The sequence below is a fragment of the Mycteria americana genome, chromosome 9 (assembly GCF_035582795.1).
Source record: "Mycteria americana isolate JAX WOST 10 ecotype Jacksonville Zoo and Gardens chromosome 9, USCA_MyAme_1.0, whole genome shotgun sequence".
NCBI classification, from domain to species: Eukaryota; Metazoa; Chordata; class Aves; order Ciconiiformes; family Ciconiidae; genus Mycteria; species Mycteria americana.
Genome location: NC_134373.1, coordinates 21,487,926 through 21,510,112, shown reverse-complemented (window position 1 = coordinate 21,510,112; position 22,187 = coordinate 21,487,926). Strand labels below are relative to the sequence as shown.

Genomic DNA, 22,187 nt, shown 5'->3' with positions numbered 1-22,187 from the left:
TAGCTGTTACTGGGCTGTTGTGTTTTAAGCATATGGCTGTTCAGTCATACAGGAAACTTGTAGGAAACAGGAAGGCTGCTGAATAATAGTGCAGATGTTTAACACAGTAGCTGGTAATCTGTCCCTAGAGAAGACAGCCTCACTGTGGCTTCACATACCGTGGAACTAAAGTATAGAATAATAAAATATTATTTTCTCTTCATTTCCTCTCATTTCTTTTCATTTCTTTTTTTTTTTTTCCTTTTTTTTCTAACTGGTAGTTTTGGAAAATGAAAAATGAGCTTAAAGGTACTCAGGATCAGAAAGCAAAATCATATACAGTTCTGTTGTATGCACAGGAATATAACTAGACATTTAAATGTATGACAATGTGCTGCTTTTTCAAAGATCTGTTAAAAAAGAAGTTACAGTATTATAATATATGTAAAGCGCTCAGTTTTACTAAGTAATGAATTTCAAAGTGTTCAGAAGAAATGGGCACTTTAAAAAAAATTGAATTCCTTCAAGAAAATTGAATCTGTACACCTAGTTCACACTCTTTTGTCAGGGAATGCAGGACATAAGCAAACTCAAGCTAATAAATGATGTAGGATGCTAATTAAATGCACACATTAGTTCATTTAACATTGCATGTTAAATGTTTCCTGCATTTATATGCTTGACTTAAAAACCAGTATTAACTGTGTTCAAATGCAAAAATCTTTCCGGCGTGAAGCTGATGTCACAGGTAACTAAAGACATATTGAGAATTGGCAGGTATCTCTGATAGGAATAGAAATAGGTAAAGGAAAATAATATAAATGTTAGCAGGGAAGTGGCTTTGTCTCATTGAAAAAATGTTTTTCCATTCAGTTCCACAGAGCTGTGGAGTTGCCTGTGACTCCTTCTGCCGAAAAAGGGTCATGGGATTAATTGTACACCTGGGAGACTGACACTAAGTCTGAATTCCCCCCCCAAAACCCAGTCTATGTATGTGACACTTGCCAAGCCTTTTCTTGACATCATCAGCCACTGAGAGGAACGTGCAAGCCTGCCTGGCAAGAAGGAACTGAATCACAATCAGACCCTTTCCCAAAGTAGCTCGTTCAAAACTTAAAAAGGGCAGAGTTTTTTAAAGAGCCAAACATGGTCAAGACTAAATTCAAATGAGGAAAGTGAAAACCTTTCAGAGCCCTTTTTACAGCCCTGCTGAATAGCAGATTTATCCTTCTGCAGAGAGCCGAATAGGCAGCAGAGAAGGGAGGAGTGGGACAAGGTCTCCCTTCTCACGAGGTCAGTGCAGACACCAGCTTCGCCTCTGCCTCCATATTACAATTGGTCATCACATGAAATCAAAGATGCTGCATTTTGCAATGGCATAGCTACAATTTCAAGTTAGTATTAGGAATCTCTCGAGCTAATTAGGAATAATCTGTGGAGAAGGGAGAAGTAATTCTCTAAAACATCCTGTGATTTTTAACTTGATAGACTGACAAATCTCTAGCCTAATATATTTTTCATAAATGTTCTTGTTCTTAGCAGAATAATCTACAGTTCAGTAACTAAGGACCTTAATCTACGCTACGTTGTTCATGTTCTTGTTCAGACAGAGCTGTCATCCTCAAATATCTTTAAATCCCTTTAGAATCTTGTCAAAGCATCTGTAACGTACAGGTTCCACCATCTTCTTATCCATTTCCCTCCCAAATGAAAATTGTGTTAAATAATACCGATCTGATACTTACCCTGGAAAATACTTCCTGTATTGTTCTTTTTTTCCTCTAGCTCACTGAACTGTAGCTCACTGACTGCTAAATATCACAATATAAGTTAGCTATATGTACATGATCAGTGGCCTTATACTATGTAGTACAGCAGAAAGCATTGCTTCCACATAGTGACTTTGTTACACATCAGTTACGTCTGTAACTATGAGAGTGTGTCAGTGAGTATCCCTTGCTCCTTTGTTTCCTTATGGAGCTCTGTGTGTTAAGGACGGATGTTGGAAGATACCTGACATCAACAGCAATTTACATTCTTGATTCGAATTCATTGTGATTTTTCTCCTTACATCTTTCTCTTTTTAGCTAGTTGGTATCATGTTCACGCTTTGGTCAGCATAGGTTCTCAGAAACCATTCATTTTAGTAAAACTCTTGACATTCACATGAGACTTAGGTAATCAAGATTGGATAATAAAGCCTGAACAAAACTACACAGGCATACTAACTCAGGTGTTTGGAAACTTACAGACAAGGAATAATTATCAACATTTCTCTGTTCCACAGGAAGTATGCATCTGAAAGTCAAGTTCCAGAAATGGGTCTATTTCAACTCATTAATGGCTTGACTGATGAAGCAGAATCTGATTACTAAATTTGTATCAGTACTAAGTGAGCGATGGTTACAAGGGTTTAAGAGGGCAGGATTAGAATTAGAAACAGAGGTACATGGACTGTAATGAACCACAAAATGAGTGTCAGTCCGTAATGGCACCCTGCTCCAAAGTTTACATCAGGTAGTAGCAATGAGGATATGTACTACCTCACGTGTGCATGACATTTTCTCATCACTGTCAAGACCTCAGTGTAGTGTATTAGACACCGCACTTCAAGAAAATGAGCAAATCCCTCAGCAACAAAAATGATCACATCACTATAAACCATGATAAGGGGAAATCTCTAAGGGAGATGGAAAACTGAGGGTACATGTGGTATCATTTCTCCAGTCATGAAAGGCTGACGTGAAGAGGACAGGAACAAACTGTTCTCCATTGAGAATCAGGCAAGAAATAATGGGCTTGCATTGCTGCACAGGAGAGTTTGGTTAGACATCAAGAAAGCTCACTGATGGTAAGCTGAGTTAAGCCTTGTGTAGATTATGTTGGGAAGTTTTGACATCTCCATCATGTAGGTTTTAAAAATCAGCTGAGACAAACTCATGACAAAAAAAAAATGAGTAGGCGTAGCTGATTTTTCTCTGAAAATGGAGATGGCTTAGATGATTTGCCAAGGTTCTTTTTATGATTTATAAATACAGAGCGACTTCTTGAAATGTAACACCTCTGTGCCAGTGGGTTTGGCATTGCAAGTCAGCCACTTTTATAGCATCTTAGTGCCAGCAGCCATTGCTGCATCAGTGTAGGGAGTAAGTATAAAAATTGTTCTAGAGGAATTCTCCTTGGGTCAGCTTTACTTGCAACAGCGTTGTTGCTGTGCCTGAAAAATGAACAATTGTCATTTCTGAATGTTCTGCATCAGCTGGAGGCCCATTGAAATAGCATGCAATGTGGATTCACCTACATGGACACTGATGGGTTAGCACATAAACATAATATCCTGTGTATCACTGAGAGTAGAGAATAAACATGATTTGAGTCACATGAGCATAGATCAGTTCAGAAACTGGCTTAATGTGAATTAAACTGTTCCATATAAAAACTCTCCTATCTTCTGCTATGCTTTCTTTGACTTGATCTGCAGCTTGCCTCTCACTAAAGTGAGGTTCACTCAGTCAGTCAATAACAAAACCTTCCTTGGATTCTTTTGATTCAAAGGAAAAGAAAAAAAAATCACTATGTTAGTGTGTTTCTATTCTTCATGGATAGCTGCTTGAAAGAGTCACATCTCCATGTTTTAAACCTTTTTTTTTTTTTCAGAACCTTTAGATAAATGCCATCAGGTCCTGGTGATTTAGTGCTTACACCTTTCTCACATTGCTCCATAATTTTATCTTTGGGTAATTTAAGTTTCTGTCAAGACCACACTGTGATTTCTTGTATAAGTCATCTTTTGAGTCTGAATTGTCATTTCTTTCCACAGTGAAAGCTGGTATAAAGACATTCTGCTTTCCTTTAATTGCTTAACTTTCCTATTTGTAATCATAGCAAACATTAAGGTTCTTGCTTGTGATGGAAATAGGAGGTCTGCAATTCCTGTGGCATGCAGTGGAACCCATTGGGCCTGATTCTGCTGTCATGTGAGCTTCTAATTACTTTACAGTTCATAAGTTCAAATAGTTACTCATGATTTATAAAGGTGTAAATGGAAATTTGGGCACCATTTTTCAAGGTCATCTTTTTTCTTTTTCCTCATCTCCATCCCTTTGGAATTTGTCATCTACCCATTCTGGAAGGATTACATTTGTTCTATTTAGGAATACATTTCTGTAAAATGAGCTGTATTCTTTCTAGTGGAATATCTGGGAGTGATTCTAACATTTTCAAAAGCATTTAAATGATGAAAGTCCGAATTCCATGACTTACACTCATAATGGCCAGCATAACTCCAAAACTAGCTATTTTTCTCCAGCATAAATTAGTCTGCACTACTAGTTTTATGCTGCTATGGTTTGACTGCTTTCAATGCTAAGGATAGTGTGGCTATACACTATACAGATGTGTAGACAGACCTAAGAATCAATGTTTCTGGTTTTGTCAATGTTTCTTACTAATTGAGTGATTTATAGACAGTCCATATGTGAGGACTGAGGCGTATTATACCTCAGTAGCTGAATGTTCAGCAGCAAATTGTTGTATTCCCTGACTGAAACCAGGCACATGAACCTGGACCTCTTGCATACTTGCCAGGTAAGTGTGCTGACTGGATCTCAACTCTCTGACCCAAATACTGCTTTCCTGAAAATGTGGAAAAGAAAAATGTTTGGAAACCGTAGGACAAGCAGTTTGTTCAAAGATACCTGAAAATACCTCGCACCTCAAAATCAGCCTCAGATGCCACGTTTGAAAATGTTAGCTATCATCACTGGTTGGCTCATATGAACTAAATACTGCTGAGCTGCCCTCCTGTTGCTATGGCGTTTTTCGTATTGCATACTAGCCAAATTTTCACAATAGCTCAGAGACTTGACTTCAAGGTGCTCCGCATCTACAGTTGATGCCATGTTTTCAGAAGTGTTCCCTGCCAGTTTGACATTGTGGTGAGTTGACCTTGGCTGGCTGCCAGGTGCCCACCAAGCCGCTCTGTCACTCCCCCATCTCAACAGGACAGGGGGAGAAAAATACAATGAAAAGCTCATGAGTAAAAGCTAGTAATCATGAAGTACATATTTATATTACCAACAGTACATTCTGTGGAAGGATGGGGCATCTTGCGCCAAATACAACCCAATTTAGGATTGTTCTCATCAAAAACACGGCATCACTGGGATCCTGACAGAGTATCGGAGTCTAAGGGCTTCAAAATTCCAGAAGCTGATTTTTGCTAGCTTAAGCTGTACAGAAGGCAAGTTGCTGAACTTTACCTTCATGCTTTAAACATTTAGACAATGTTCTAGCCCTGGCAAAGTTAAAGTGCTGGCAAAACCATATTAAATTTTAGAATTTTTTTTTTTTTTTTTAATAGAAGGTAGAAATTAGTTCAAGCTGCAGATTTAGATCCAGATCCAAACCACCCCAAAGTCTGCTTATGTAAATTTATATGATGATTCAGTCCCTTTTGGCATTGTAGGCCATTTGCAACATACTGATCCAACAGCAGATTTTGATTTTTACATCCACCACAGTGATATTTGAGGATATTCATTATTTTTAGCTCATAATGGGTTTATTTTCTGCAGTATTGGGGGGGTGGGGAAATGAATCATCTCAACAAATGCCTGAGTAATTTTAGGGAAATGTGGCAAGTGATCTAAGTAATCCCACTAAATAAATAGTTATCTAAATAACATATATACAAGATAAATAGTAATAAAGAACTTTACAGATAATATGTTACATGCACAAATGCAATGTCAAATACAGTCCTAGACATATTTTATACTTTCCTATACAAGAAGTGTGCCAGTACAAAATGGGAATGCATTTTTAAAATGGATCCCTGCATTTCCTCCAAGGAAAACACCAGTTTAAATTCAAATTACAGTTTAGGCAGAATGTTTTCCTTGTCTTTCTTAGTGTCAAAGAATAAAGGGGAATTTAAATTCCCCAAACCTGACAAGCAAATCCAAATTTCATTCACAAAATTGCAAAATTACAGAAGAGGTGAATGTTTACCATGTTCATGAATGCTTCATTTTGTTCCCACACCCTGAGGTAGCTTATTGACAACCGTGATGCCATCATTGTGATTAGTTTGAAACAATTCAAGTCAATGCTCTTGAGCTGGAGTAATGCATTCAGACAAACTTAATTAACCTAAGAGCCTAAACCCTATTGCAAATAAGGCTTGAAATACTTCAGTAGCTTCTGTGGATGTCACAGAATAAATGTATTATCTAATGCTTATGCATGGTGATATACAGCTATCAAATTCAATACATAACAGTCTAAAATGCTGCAAGTTCTTCAGTAGTGTTATTTTAATCTGAAGTGTTTTTAAAGGGTATATTTTAAAGGTGCATTTTGAAAGGTAAAATGCACATGTGGCCAGACATATTTTTTAAAGTCCAACATGTTGTTCTATTGTTACATGAGTAATTCATAACTAGTGTAGCCGACTGAAACATAAGTATTGACAAAAAATGAAATTTGAGATAACATACGTTGTATTTTTTAATCAGTAAAGCAATTTTTGTTCTTTATATTCCCCCCCTCCCACTGTGACTTAAAGGGCTGAAATGTATTCAGTTGTAATAACTGTGTAAAACTGCAAGAGCTACTTAGTACCTTGTAAAGCTTTTTCCCATCTATGAAAAAAGCTAGGATATATATGTCTAAACCAAAATCTATGACTGAAACTTAGATTTCAGATGTTTTAATCTATAAGTAGAAATACAACTGCCATTAATTGTATTTTCAGAAAGGTTGTGAGGGGGCTGGAGAGTAATGATGCAATGGCTGACATGACAATCAGAAAATCTTGCTTTTAATCCCAGTTTTAGGACCATGAGCATATCAAGTAATATCTATGAACCTCAGTTTTTTATCCATCAAATGAAATTGGTAGCATCTTTTTTTGGTTTTGCATAGCTAAAGATTCTGGAGCAAGTTCTGCCTGGGTGGACTTTACTATTGAAGAGATCCACTGACTTCAAAGGCCTGTCAACAAGGATCAGGGCCTGCAGAAGGTTTTTATGATACTTTAATTAGCATTAATGACAGCAGGAGTTGGCCTTTAATATTTTTATGGTGACATAATGTGATGGTAAAATACTAACAGATATAGAGAAAGAATCTAAGAACTCTTACTCCTTGCTCTGTGCTTAACCCAAATGGCTTTAGGAGAACACAAAGCCATGTGTTTCACTTCTTCCTCATCTGTCAATTTTTGAGTGTCTAAGTTTGAATTCTGTGAAAACAGCTTTTCACAGACCTGGAAAAAGAAGTTTCATGTAAAATCTTGTCAAATTAATTTTAATACATTACTTCAATTTCATAGAATTCTCATAAACTCATTTTACACATATGCACGTATCCACAAATTTTTAATTACAAATTCATTGCTCATAGCCTGTTACTGTGTTTAATAACATGCACTTACCTATAAGAGGAAATGGGACTGGTCTGTGTTTTCTCTGAATTGATTGTATGGGCATATTTAGAAATTGGGGGAGGGGGAAAAGGGAAAATCAACAGAAAATGTGTATGCCAGTAAACCTTTTATAAGAATGAAGAAATTACAATATTTAAACTACAGATTTTATTTTTCTTTGCTTTTAGGCAGCAAACCAGTAACCACTCTTCTCCTGTGGTGCCTGATTTTCTTGACAAACAAACAAAAAAGGTACTACTAAGTTTGTATTCTAAAATAACATCACATTATAACTTCAAATTCCTGAGTCCACAGTTCTGCAGTGTGTTCATGGCTGCTTGGCGTAGCCATCTGAACATGAAACCGTTAGTGATGTTTTGAAGTCTTTGAGACAAAAGCCTGCTTGCTAAGAACTTTAGTTCTGTAGAAAGACAGGGAGGTACAGTGAATAAGAGAATCAAAAGGCTGGAAATTTGCTGCTGAGAATAAATGCTAGCTGCTCCCTGAGGTGATTTGTCTGTGCACTTCACTTTCTACAGATGTTAGAGACTCTTTTTTAGTAAGGACCTGAGGTTCTTTGGTAGCACTTTGATATCCTGCGCGAATTCAATATGTGAAATGGAGGAGTCGCTCTGTGACTTGGAGCACAGCATAGTCTTTGAAGTCTGATCCAATTTTTGCTGCTTACCATTTGATGTTGAAAGGATGAAATGGAGAAAATGTACAGTTTTTGCCAGTAACTCTGCTGAGCATATGTAAGATTAAAAAAACAAAATCCCTTGGATGATGTACTTAGAAATGTTAAGCAGATTAATACCTTCCTATAGCTTTTTTCTAAAGATACAAATTAACTATGAGAGGAAATCAGCATACAGTGCATGCTATGATTTAACTGCATGAGGAAAGGGGATAAATAAGTTAAATGGAAAAAGTAAACAAATGTTTGTGACATGGGTACTAAGTCAGTGTTGCTGAAAGCCACAAGAATCTTGTGTGACTTAAATCTCAGTTTCATAGAGTCGTAGAAAATAAGAAGTTGCTCTCTGTGAGATCACAACTATGAGTTACCATGGCAGAGTGGAATCAATACATTTCTTATGTGCCTAAACCAGCATTCTTTATTCCAGAAGGATTTGGATGAGATTTCTGCTTCTCCATTTATTCAAAAACATTCGTTCGAAATGAATGATTCACAATCAATTAGCCAATCCCAGTCAGTTGCAGACCATCAGTTGTCAAGTCCCTTGAGATCCCATAAAAAAGGAGGTAAGAAATATAATAAAGTAACACAGATCTTTCGTTTACTATTTATAAGCTACATGTTGTCAGTGTGTAACTTGCTTTATATATTGATGGGGTCTTTTAACAATCCCTTGGAAGGCAGGAAACATAAAGGAACTAACTTTCTTCTACACATTTTCAACCTAGAAATATAAAAAAGCCGTTAAGTACCTGAATTACAGAGGCAGAAGTATAAAGATTTTTAAAATACAGTTTCTACTAAAAATGTGGTTAATAATCTCGAAATACCCTTTTAATTAAATCAAATTGACTTTCAAGAGCTTCAGCTTTCCTTTGCCTTCCATCCTCAAAAGTGGAAGACAGTAATGAAATCTCTCATGTTTGGCAGAGTGAAAGACAATTTGTTTGTTCACATGCACAAAGATTCAGTCAGCAACACAGGAAAGTCTGCCATAGTTCTACAATCTGTGCAATGTGGTTTTTTATTTTATTTGTTGATATGTTGTTTTTTGCCATGGTCAGTAACAGTTTAAAAACTTAAAGTAAAACATTATGACATTTTTTGAGTTTTAACTGGTTTGTCTTTGAATATTCCAGGAAATCATTACCTATCAGAATACTTTTCTCTGTTATTGTAGTCATTATGTCCTTGCAAATCCATGAATACAGACTTTAATACTGGATCATAGAATATCTTCCACAGTTTAAGATGAAGTAGGTTGATAATGTGATATCTGTAACTAGAGCCAAAATATAAATTATAATACATTAATTTCCAGGTTATTACTGAAAATTAGTTGTTTATAATTTTGTGCCATACATTAACATTTCTGTTTATATATTTAATGGGACACCTTTCATCTTGTAAGTCTACAAATATTTATCTGAATACTTGAGCCCTAATCCTGCAATTTATGTGTTTAAACTTTACAGAGTTCAGTTAAACAATTTACAATGTAAAGGTAAGAAGATAGGTATTTTATAGGGAGATCCTTCTGTTACAGGAAGTAATGCAAATTCAATGTTTTTAGTCTTCTACACAGGCATAATGTGCTTTCCATGCTAAAAACAGAATAGTATGTAAACACAGCAGGTTGAGAAGGCCATTATTCTCTCTTCATGCATTTCTGCCCATATGGATTTTGAAGCCGTAGTGTAGGACTGCAGGGGATGTGTGCATTACTATCTTAAATTATTACATGTTAAACAATAAACCTGTCAAACAGAAATATCTTCATTGCAGCAAATCTTCTTGAGGAAAGCAGGCAGGGCCCGAATCTGTCATCCTTACTCTCACTGGATATTGTATGTTACCCTGCAACTAGTCTCCTTGAAATCAAAGACATTGTGTCTGAGGTAAAAATATTTAGAGAGGGTAAAACTGGCAGAATTACACCCTTAGCAAGCATGTGATTCAGAGCCATTACCCAGTAATTTAGAGAGACTTCAAAAAATGTGAAGTGATAGAAGAATAGAATTTGAATAAGAGATAAATGCAACATTGATTTGAACTATTTAAGAAACATGTATGTGTAAACGAATAAGCATGCAAATAGTGAAGTAAGGAATTTCCTAGTTAAGCATGAAGATATTCAGATAGATGATCATATAAATCACATGTCAATGAGTAACTATTAAGGAAGTAAACCTGCTGAAGAATAACAACTTCCTTGGGTGCTTTTAAAAGCATGGCTTGCATTCAGAAATTCAAATGCTTTCAGACACTGCTAAATCTGTATTTAGTCTTATTGTGTGAAGTATACTTTTAAGAAGAGAATATTGTTAGACCTATTGTGAAAACCAAGTGAAATAGCAAATATCTCCTTGGAATAAGAACACATGTATAAAATACATGTGTTTTATGATGTAGGGCTATACTACCTAAGCTGTTATTCACACAAAAAAGCTGTCCACTAGGTGGTCCAAACAATGCGAAGACTTATTTTCATAGTGAAACATTATTCTGCAATGTTATAGATTGATTTTGAATTCTCTTTAAGTTACGTTATAGGGAGAACTAGTCTGTCAGCCTGGTGGTAGTGATGTGGACCTGGAACATAGAGGCCAACGGGGAAGGGAATGTGACAGGTTTCTGCACTGGTCTATGACCCCGTTATGAAGCAGTGTTGATGTTTGCTGAAGGAGGGAGTCTGTACCCAGGCTTAAGCACAAAGGCAAGGACAGGCTGCTTATTTGTCTTGAGGCCTCGGTAGGTGAGGCTCTAGTGCAGTCAAGGGGGACAGAACACAAAAGTGAAAAAATGGTTGATATGAGTTTACATATTTTTGTATTAATCAAGCAGACTATTCACTCACATCTTGTTATCCAGCTGTCTAATAGCACAGGCTGCCTGTTCTCAGTAATAGATTGGCAAAGGAAAAATAGACCAGGAAATTTCCACAAAGATCCTGCGAAGACTGTGCTCTGTAATTAATGCAGAAACAAAAGCCTCTTTTTCACTTCAAAAGCCTTTACGCTGGGTCATAGAAAGGCTGAGCAGTATGGCCAAACTGCATGCACCGCAAGTTAAGTGCGTGCATTGCGCTATGGTTGCGTAGAGTCACAGGGGCTGGCTCTACACTGCCCAGGCATTCCCCTGGGCTCTGGCAGAGTGGTGGGACAGGACTAGTAACAAAGCCAAGGATTCCCTCCAGTGTCTCCACTGTGCCACACTACCTGGGTGGAAAGGAGAGTCCAGTCAATAGTAACAATTAAGCCAGAAGTTCATTATTCTAGTCACAATAAAGTAGTACTGAAAGAATCAAAATAATATAAATATAATCTCCAGAGGCCAAGTAGCAGTATTCCCTTAGACGAGATAGACAGTGAGGATGTTTGAAATTATTAATGAGAAGTGAGTGCTTCATAGGGAATTGACCAATGTAACTTTGCCTCAGAAGTGAATATGACAGATTTTCTGAGATGCAAAGGAAATAGGTTTGTAAAAGGAAAGCTAATAGTATCTCTGCGTTGAACAGAGAATGATGTAATTCTTAATGCTAACACAGACATTTTGAACAAGTGAGAAAATACACAGAGAGTCTCTGGCCATGGACATTCTCTTGTGGGAGAACAGTACGTGTCTTCTGATGATGTTCAATTTATGCCTTGCACCTCACACTATTATCTGCAATGCTGAAACGTTGTGAGAGGTAGAGAAACTTGCCAGGGTCCTGAGATCTGGAATTATGCAATATGCAGTGTCTGTAGCCACAGTCTGAGGCTGAAGCAGTGAAACTTGCACTATAGTTGTAAAAGTCAATAGGCCATTTCCAATATAACCTTTGATTTTAAATTCCTTAATCTTTTATATTCTCAAAACTAATGGAAATTAGGGCCTGGCATGTTTCAAGCTGGACTCCCACTAGTCAGTGACCCATTTTGAATGTTTTTCTTGAAATATGTATTTTTATTTTTATGTTGCTCATTTTTCTCTTCCTTTCTGGTAAACCAATTATAAAAATGTGATTTGGTGAATGTAGCTGTGTTGGGTTTGGAGAGACATTTGAGGGCAATCACTGGTTTTCGGACTGAGGGAGGGCAAGTAGATAATGAAATGTGCTAAGTTTTTGCTTGATGGGGAGGAAGGTTGCTGCCCACCTCTAGATGGTACTGTGGACAAGTTTTAGTAAGGGGCATTTGTGGGCATGGGAGACATTATTCCCAAAAAGTTACTCTGCGGTTGTCATCACACAGATGATATTTACAGGTTCATCACCCTAAACAGGAAATTTAAAATAATGATGACTTCATTAATTGTTAGGGTTTAACCCCATGTGATGTGTTGAACTTGGCTGGATGCCAGGTGCCCACCAAGCTGCTCTATTACTCCCCTGCTCAGCAGGACAGAGAGAGGAGAAAATAAGATGGAAAAAAACCATTGTGGGTCAGGATAAAGGCAGCTTAATAAAGCAAAAACAAAGGCCACGCATGAAAGCAAAGGAAAACAAAAAAGATTTATTCTCTACTTCCCATCAGCAGGCGATGCCCGGCCACTTCCTGGGAAGCAGGGCTTCAGTACACTTACCAGTTGCTCCGGAAGACAAACATTGTAATAGCGAATGCCCCCCTCCTTCTCCTTTCTCTGAGCTTTTATTGCTGAGCAGATGTCATATGGTATGGAATATCCCTTTCGTCAGTTTGGGTCAGCTGTCCTGGCTATGTCCCCTCCCAAGATCTTGCCCACCTCCCCAGCGTACCGGTGAGGGCGAAATGTTGGAGAGACAACCTTGATGCTGTGTGAGCACTGCTCAGCAGTAGCCAAAACACTGGTATTGTGTTATCAACACCTTTCTCGCTACCAGTACAAAGCACAGCACTATGAGGGCTGCTATGGGGAAAATCAACTCCATCTCAGCTAGACCCGATACACTCCAGTTTTAAAGAAGTGATCCAACCTTAATTCCATCAGGACCATAATCGTGTTAAAACACCCAAGCCACAGAGGGTATACTTAGGTGATTGGTCTTCGCTCAGAGTAGAGTTTTCTTTGAGTCAGACTTTGTTATTGAAAATACTCTAAGCTGCCTCAATCTCAGCCCTAGAGTACAGTCTTGATTCCATGTCTTGCACTTGCAAGTGAAAGGTGTTTAAATATAGGGAACCATCTTACTCTACATGGTAGTATAACATCGTAGCATAATTGTAACTCTGATCTCATTTAATTCCTATTTGTATCATTGTTTGAAAAAAGATAACAGCTATGGCAAAGAAATAATCATTAGTAATTTGGAAATGGGGTCACTTTTTATCCTTTGATTCACAGAAAGTCAATATTCCAGCATGACTGTAATAGGTATTATGGTAAAGAACAGGCAGTATCTCACACAAGATGTGGTATCAAGATCTGGATGCCTCGTAACCAAAGATGCCACTTCACTTTCTGCAAGTGAGAGAGAGATCAATGCAAGGCATTCAGCTGTTTCTCTCTGTGTAACTCAGCTTCCCTTTTGATTCCATTACAGCAAACCTTCCTTTCTAAATGAAAAACAAAACTGCTGCTACATAATGTAGTGTGAAATGCTGCATGGACTTTCAACTAGTTGTCATTGGCAGATGGGATGATACTGACACATGGATGCCATTAATTGCAGAATCCTATCATTCAGGATTTTAAGTGAAAGAATTTAATCTGTTCAGAATTATTTTTGGTTGTTTAATCAGGAGTTTCGTTTCATCATTTTTAAGCCCCCCACTGAGACTAATTTTATATTGAAGGAATGTAAATCATGAAAAACTTGACTGTAGTCAGTAGAATCGTAACAGTGAGCAGAACTGGGTCTTTTGGTTATAAAAAATTGACATGAAAAATTCCCTACATATCTGGGGTTTAGGGGTCTTTGGGGCAGAGGATTTGGGGGGTTTTTTGAGTGGGTCAGGTTTGAGTTGGTCATTCTTTTGCAAATAAAATGCAAGTAGAATAGCAATGACCATGGGACAGTCTGAATGTTACAGGAAACTCTGAAAAGGCCAAGGTAGTGTTACATAGTGTGATCTGATTGTACTGAACATGCTGTAGCTATGTATGAGGCCTATGAGATCTCCATAGTATCCTCCTACTACATACCACACTATGGCAGAGGAATTGCTATTAGCTGTGTTGCAGTTGAGGCCTTGAGCAGAGGAGTTGTTGATGTGGTATGTTGTATAATGAATTTCCATTGAAAGGATCCTGCTACATTAGTGTTCTGTGGCTTTTGAGCTAAAATCTGACTGAGCATGAGCAGGAGAAAAAGTAGCTTCTTTTTCTTTTTTCTTTAAAAAAGAGTATTGCCAGATTACTCACCTCTTCATGCCTGGGATAAATGCTGGGCTTTGGGCATAGTAAACAGAAACCATGTTTCCAAATCATTCATTTTAACTTACAAATATATAAGTAGAAATCATAGGAAGGAGAACATATTTTTTAGGATGTCTCTTGAGAAAACAAGCTGAAAATAAAGCTACGTCTCAAAGCAATCATTATTGTTTCTATTGTTATAAGAAAGGATAATCACCTTCCCAGGGTTGTGAGGCTGCATATTTATGCAGATGGATTTTGTTGGTGCAAGTAAGCCTGTTACTGTGTATTGCACTGCACGTGGTGGGACTCTGCAGGAGGCCCCAGGAGGGACCATCGCCTCCCGTCCCATGGAAAGCTTGAGTTTCCGCTTTCTGGATTTGTGCTGGGCGGGAGCTTTTTAGCTTCACTAGCCATTAGGGTGAGAAACACAGTACCTCAGTTTCAGCATTTTAGTTCTTCACCGTATAGTTCCGGTGTGGATTCAGAATATCTGACTGCAAACTTAAGTGAAGTTAGTTGAACTTCCCTCAGCCTTATGTAAAGTTTTCAGCTGAGACTTGTACTGATGATGTTTGTATTCTGGACTGGTTCACCCATAGACGCTTTCTGTTAAACCTTTTGCTACTCTGTAATGGCATGATTTGCAGACTGCATTTTGCCAAAGTAACAGACCAACAAATCTGGAAAGAAATTGGGCTGTTCTTAAGTTTTTCTTTACTGCTCAGCTTCTTAATTGTTTTTTCCCCTCCAATAGACAAAGACACAAACAGCAACAAGTGGTAAATACAAGCTTTGATTTGTTAAACACATTACCCCTACGTTTAGCCCTAGGCAGTGAACTTCATTATAGGCTGGTTTACTTCTGGATTGGTTATTGTGATTGTTTCCAATGCAAAAAGATTTGACCTGCAGCCATGACTCATTAGTGTCAAAGGTGAGAGATAAAATAAGATGCAAGTAAACTGCACTGATAAAGTGCAAGAAAGTTCTCCAGAGACAGCTCAGTATTTGTTCTATATAAAACAAGTTGAAATTCAGCTCAACTTGTTGAAATTCAACAAGTTGAAATGGCTACATTGCAATAAAAAGAGACTGCAGATCTCTCTCATTGAAATATTGAAAAATAATAGTAAGAAATACAAGAAATTTAATAAGGTTGAATAATACATACACAATAATGCCGTGCCAAAAAAACCCAAATTTTAATAGGGGTTCAATTTCTCCTCTTAACACATAATGCCTACCACTGTCTTTCTGACCCAAGCTGCAATTCACCTGCTCTTTCTGTCTTCATTTTCTGTCCGTCACATACAACTTTGTCTGAGCCCTTCTTTTTGCCATTTCTGTGTTGGTAGTTAAGCTTTTTATCATGCAGTACTTCACCATTCTGTTGTTATTGCTTGAAATTTCTCTAAGTATTCTCTAGCAGCCTTATTTTTGTTATTTTGCCACAATTACTAGTGCTCTGAACCAGCAGCATATCTCAGATGACTGATCTACTCAGGCAAATAGTATGCTTCCTAATTCATTACTCTTCTGTTTCTAAAAAAACACTCCATTTTATCTAATTAAATTTTGTTAGAATAAGTACAGTAGGTACAGAGCTTTGAGGGTGCACACAAAGTTCTCTCCTAAGAGAATAACTATAATAATATTTTCAAAAATTATATTTTGTGTTTTGCAAAGAAAGAAACAATTCAGAATTTTTTAACTTTTCCCCACTATCAGAAAACTTTAGATAGTGTCTTTATTTCGGGTTATTTGTAAGAAAAAGGCTAAGACAGTTAATCACTGGCTTTGGTAGAGCTATGATGTCATCTGCTAGCTGTATGTTACCAAATAACTTCCGGTTCTTTGCTGATATTTAAAAACGTGAATTCACTTTGCTGAATTCCATGCAGCTAAGTAGTAATAGCTGGATTTCAGATCTTTCTTTCTAGAAGACACTGTATGTTTTCCTGAATTATTTACATTTTTACAGTTCTTCGCAGATACTATGAAGAGAAAACACGGTGGGAAAAGCAGTAACATAATTAATGTGATGGTGACAGAAGGGTACATGAGGTGTGGGATAGCTCAGAAAGTACCATAACAAATTCATTTCTGAAAAAATTTTGGATTTCAAAATCTTATATACTTCGCATGTGTTCAGATTTTTTTCTGTATTCTAGTTTGGGTAATTATTCTAGTGGATTGTGATTAACTGCCAAAAATCATGTATAGCTTAATAGAAACCCAAACCATGGTATTTAATTTGCATGGTTGATCAATGTAAATGAAAACAAAAAAGTCTCTGACAAGTAAAGGATAGATACTCAGGACAAAATATTTGCAACCACATATGTGAAGATCTAGATACTACAAGTTACTCATAGATACAGTTTGATAAATAGGTATTCCATTCAGTAAATCATGAACTGGCTGTGAAGTATTTGGGTGGAAAGAAATTACTTTATATCAGTTATTCATTAGCTCTGCTCATGACAATGATTGTATTCCTTGGCTCTCCATCATTACTTCTCTGTACTCAGTAGAAGTAATTTATATTTCAGTTCTCTCACAGATAACCTCAGTTGATTATAACGGTTAAGTTGAATACAGCAATAGCAAATATTAGCTTGTAGCAGTACTTATGAGCTTGCAAAGCTCATTTCTGTCCCCAGGCAAGGGTAATCTTTCTTGAGGATCTTCCTTGCATATGGAATTATTGGGAGCCAGTTGTGTTCATACATTGGCTGACATTGGCAGTACACCAGAAAAATAATGCCACGCTCCCACCTTCCCTGCTTATAACACCTTTCCCCCAAGGGAAGATAAGAATACCAAAATCACAGGAAGTATTGTTATTGCTGCCAATGGGAGAAAGAGAAGCTGCTTTCCTGTGTGTGCTCAGGCAGGCAACAAGCATATCTTAGCCATAACACAATGTATATGAAAGAACAGTTTTATGAATTGTAATATTTCTTTTCCGAAAAATATCTTAGTACCTGTTCTTTGTCTCTAACGTTTGTCCTGCCTTGTACAAATCAGTGTTCTGTGTAGAATCATAAGCAATGAACAGTGTGAGAAGGCAGGAAACACAACTATATAATTAACTATCGCCTCTTGCTTGCCGTGTTAGTCTGCCCTAGCAGCCTGGCTAAATCTGACAGGAAGAATACAGAGATAGCTAACAAGCTGAACAGCACCAAGAATACCCATGGAAGACTCAGTCATCTTTAACATGTGCTTCCTCATCTGGCGCTCTTACATTTTGTTAGAAATCATATAAAGAGAATATGTGCTATTGCCTGGTATTTAGGTTGGAGAGCTATACCAGCTCTTTACCTTCAGCTGCAGCTAGTTGTTTTCTCTACAGGCTAGGAAGTATGTCTTTGGTTCTTTGTCTGTGGATTTGTGAGTGTAGTGCTATTCTTGGGACAACCTCTCACCAGTGTGCTTATGTTTGCCTCATGCACACAGACAAAAGTCACATTCAGAATAAGGAAAAAAATATTACATTGTTCCAGACTCTTTTTGTAGTACTGGGATTTGCAAACACCAAAAATGCCCTCCAGCAAAGTGGTGCAATTGTTTTTTCTACATTCTTTTAATGCTGTTCTTTACTCCATATTCTTAGTTACGATAAAGAGCATGACTGTCAAATGAATAACAGTAAGCTTGTGGGTTTTAAAAGGCTTATTTGCAAAAAGAATAAAGTTTGCTGCAGCTCTACAAAAAAACTGTGAGCTAATTTGAGTAGCAGCATATATGGGTGTAGTTTTAAAATTTCAGAACAACCAGCTGCTATAGTTAAAAATCGGTAAAAGGAATATTTATGTAACAAAAATCTTTGAGCTGTTGATTTGTTTTCAGAGACAGGTGAATATATATGAAGTTCAGATCTGCATCCTATCTCCCCTAATGTCCCAAAAGGGCACAGGTATAAGATTCCAGTTTGGGCTCACCCCTCATATTTTGCTCATCAGACTTAGAGACAAAGTGATATCAATCTCTTTCATCAGTTGTTGTCCCTGTGCTTCCAATTAATTTTTCATTCATAAGAAGCTGATAAATTGGAAGTAGTACTACTCTTAATCTCCTCATAAGGGTCTGCCCCTTGCAATGGTATTCAGAACAGCTATGGGTTGAGCCTGTAGTATATATCAGTTTTCTGTCTGCTGTATCAAGGCTCATGCTTTGTGCCTTTTGATCATTGATTTAGGGCCCAAGAAGGGTGAATTCCTCAGCTTCATATCCAAAGGAGCTTAAGTGCTTTTAAAAAAAATGAAATTTTACCTGAGTAGATTAGGTATTTTTATTTTCAAATTGTAGTCTATTTTAAAACATTCACTGGTAAGAACATAGTCATCACAGAGAGCCACAGGCAGAGACGTCTCAGGACATTGCAAATGAAGCAGGATTTTCATTATCACATTTCATCATCATAAGCAACTCACAGCCTTAAACTTTTTAATTCAAAGATTGCCTACATGGAAGTACCACACAGCACAAGCTAATCATTGACACACATTGAAGAAAATCACTGTTAATTCACAAAACTCCTTCTCTTCCCACTCACAAAATAAACATGCATAGTCAGAAAAGCAGTAAGTATCAGTCACTTTGCAGCTTAAATTCTCTAACTGGTTTGTAGAATTGTAGTGGTTTGTGGTGTGACTTGCAAGGATGGGCAATTGACTTCTTTGGCTTACTTCTAACTGTTTGTTTCAAAAAAAAAAAAAAAAAAGAAAAAAAGAGGCATGTAGGAAAAAAGGAAAAGAACAACCAACCTAACCTTTTATTGGAGAGGGAGTATATCAGTAGGGCAGAAGACATGGTCCATAACAGATGAAATCATGCAGAACTTCACATATAGGGAAGATGGCTGAGAGATATGGACAGACGACATTGAGTAAAAAACAAGCCAAAAGTGGAGTGGAGAAGGAATATAACATCAAAGAAGAAAACCCATGCAGAGAAGCAGGATAGAATAAAGAGAAAGAAGAGGATGAGATGAAAAAGTGATGGGAAAAAAAGAGAGTTTAATTTCAATAATTACAGAACACTTGGTAGCCTTAGCAGTGAAATGTACTACTGCTTTCTGTAGCATTGCTTTTCTCGTATCTAGTTGCTGAAGTTTTTCAGGGAAAAGTTTAATTCTAGCTTTAGAGCATTTGAAAGGAGTACATCACTTTATTGCTGTAGGACAGGTATGCTTCATGCTCTGTTTTGAAAGGCAAAATCTTTTTGAAGGGTAAGTAATACTTACCAAACTATTTCGTTTGCAGTAGTGCGCATATGAATACGTCACTAGTTTGCAACATTTTACATCATTATTTGCAACATAGTTTTTCATTATGCTTAGGAAGTGTGTGTCTCTGAAAGGGTGGAGCATTAATTGGTCCAAAATCTTTGAAGATAAAGGACAGACGAGCTGAAATAAGGGAAATTTTCCCTTGTGTAATACAACCTTTTCTTCAGTGATCCTTTTTTATTTCTTATTTATGAATTTTGCAGGCTATCCAAAACAAGCAAAAAAAAGAGAGCAAAGTATGTCCATACATAATGTCACATCAGAATAAGAGACAAGGTAAAACACAAGACTCCAAACAGCACAGTCAGTTAAGCAATTCACTCAGCTTTAGAACAACATTCCGGAAGTTAACTGAGACAGGAGAAATTGAGATCACCCCCACTGGACTCCTAGCACTTACAGTGTTACATCCTGTACTTCACTGTCCCATCCAGTGCAGCCATACAACTATAATGCCCTCTACCTTTTGGAAGTTACATTTGTAAAAATATTGATGATCTCAACAGGATCTAAATAAATCACTCTTAAACTGCTAATGCACGCTGGGTTAAATTCTGCTGTAATTTTCTTTGCCATTATATAAGGGTCACTGAGAGCATAAATTAAACAGTTTGGGTTTAAGTGAGTCAAGCTTAGCTTTCAGACAGTTTTTGTCTTTGCAGAAAAGGATTGAATAATTTTTCAGTTTTATTTCCTAATGTTAATTTTTATTCCTCTATTTGCATCCATCTCCTTATTCAATGTTGGACCTAAGCAAGAGCTTAACAATTTTTAATTTAGGGGTGTTTAGAGTCAGGCCTGAATTCATTAACCTATGACTTTCTGCACCTTATCTACCTTTCCAAATGTACTGGAACTTTGGCAAGAGTTCTAAGTCAAGTTCACACTCTTATAGAACTTCTTATGGTGGCTAGTTATCTCTTCTTGAAGTCCTATGACTATGCAGGGTCATCTGAAGCAGAACAAGATGTGCCTTGCTTTCTGGACATGATTCTTTAAAACGAACAGCTTTCAGCTGAATTGATAGTTGCTTTTGAGAACCAGGGCCAGTTTTATTCTTTGAGTTGGCAGACAATTTAAGATCAATGTTTAAGGTCAGCCTTTATCAGTGGGTTATCAAGATCTTTTATCCCTTGTTGCTGAAAGAGGAAGTGGTCCTAGATTGGTCTCTGGTTAGAGCCTGTAGCTAATGAAGAAATAACACAGTAATACTTTGGAAGAAACCATATTTGTGCTCTTGTTTATGCTCTGTTAAAAAATAAAATAAAATAAAGTAAGTGGCAGATGGCATGCATATTCCCTCAATATTGTTACATAAATTCTCCAAATAAGAATTCTTCATTGGCTGCCTTCAGATTTGCAGTTCCATTTACTGTAGTCAGAAAAAGCCAAACTCAGAACAGCAAACATGCTTAAAGGAGTGAGGAGAAAGATAAAACTGAGCCAAAGAAAGCTTGGAGGGGTTCTCTAACATGGAAATACTGAATTTTTACTGAAAGGTAAAGACATGTAAATTTGGGTTGACTGGAGGAACATTACTACCAGCAAAGTAATAAACAAACATTACAGGATGCATTTTCAGTAGCACTTTGGGTCAGCTTATTAAGAGTTTCCACAAGTAATTTTTGGGTGGAAAAATAGAACTACAGTTTCCAAAACATTCAGTAACTCCCTAAATGACCATCGTTTCCTGGTGAGTGTTTCAAATTTTGCCTTGGAAACCTGGCTATTAAGTCTGATGCTCAAGAGGTAGCTGAGTTCTTCTGAAAATTATCACTGGTACATATGATCTGTAGGAGAGCTGAGTCTAACTGTAAAAGGGGTTGTGTCCACCATTTCCTTTGCAAGCTAACTGGAAGATTGCAGGTGCTGGGTTGGTGCAGGGTAAATGCCTCTCATAACCTCTGAAGAAGTGTAGCAGACGAAGATGTCCCCATATCTGCAGAAGGTTCTCCAGGTCAACATCAATAACTGAAACTGGGAAAAAGGAGAGGACATGGGAGAAGAGAGAGGGTTTTTTTTCTCGAGGACTGCAGCCTTTTATCCTAGTGGCTTTTGTTCAGGTTTGTGCTGCCCCGCCTTAGAATAATTCCTATCCTGGGACAAGTGGGAACAAAGACACAGTGCTGGCTCTGCATGCAGCAAATAGGCCTTCTGTGCTAGGGGTGTTCTCTGAAAAGGCCTCAGGGCAACTGTAAATTGGGCCTATTATGCTCAACTTTGTCATGCATCCTCATGCTACACCATGACTAAGCATGGCTGGTCTGTAAATCTAGCCCATTGTATCTGGATTACATTTGTTAAACTAATGCTTGGGTTTTTGTCTGGCTTTATTCATACCAACATCAGAACATTGAGTAAGAACAACAAATCAGAAACAAAAAAACACAAACATTTAAAAGTATTGCTCCCACAGATTGGAGCCCCAAGTGTGTTTTATATAAACAATCTGAACTGTG

The 22,187-nt window shown here is 37.4% G+C and overlaps 1 protein-coding gene across 1 annotated transcript in view; it reads left to right on the top strand.

Moving 5' to 3' along the window:
* The window catches only part of MYO3B (myosin IIIB), a 183,991-nt gene that overhangs the window by 132,378 nt on the left and 29,426 nt on the right, over nucleotides 1-22,187 (top strand). The window contains exons 31-32 of the mRNA XM_075511231.1: nucleotides 7,597-7,660; nucleotides 8,536-8,674. Of these exons, the coding sequence (XP_075367346.1) occupies nucleotides 7,597-7,660; nucleotides 8,536-8,674 (203 nt within the window). The remainder of the gene's footprint in view (nucleotides 1-7,596; nucleotides 7,661-8,535; nucleotides 8,675-22,187) is intronic.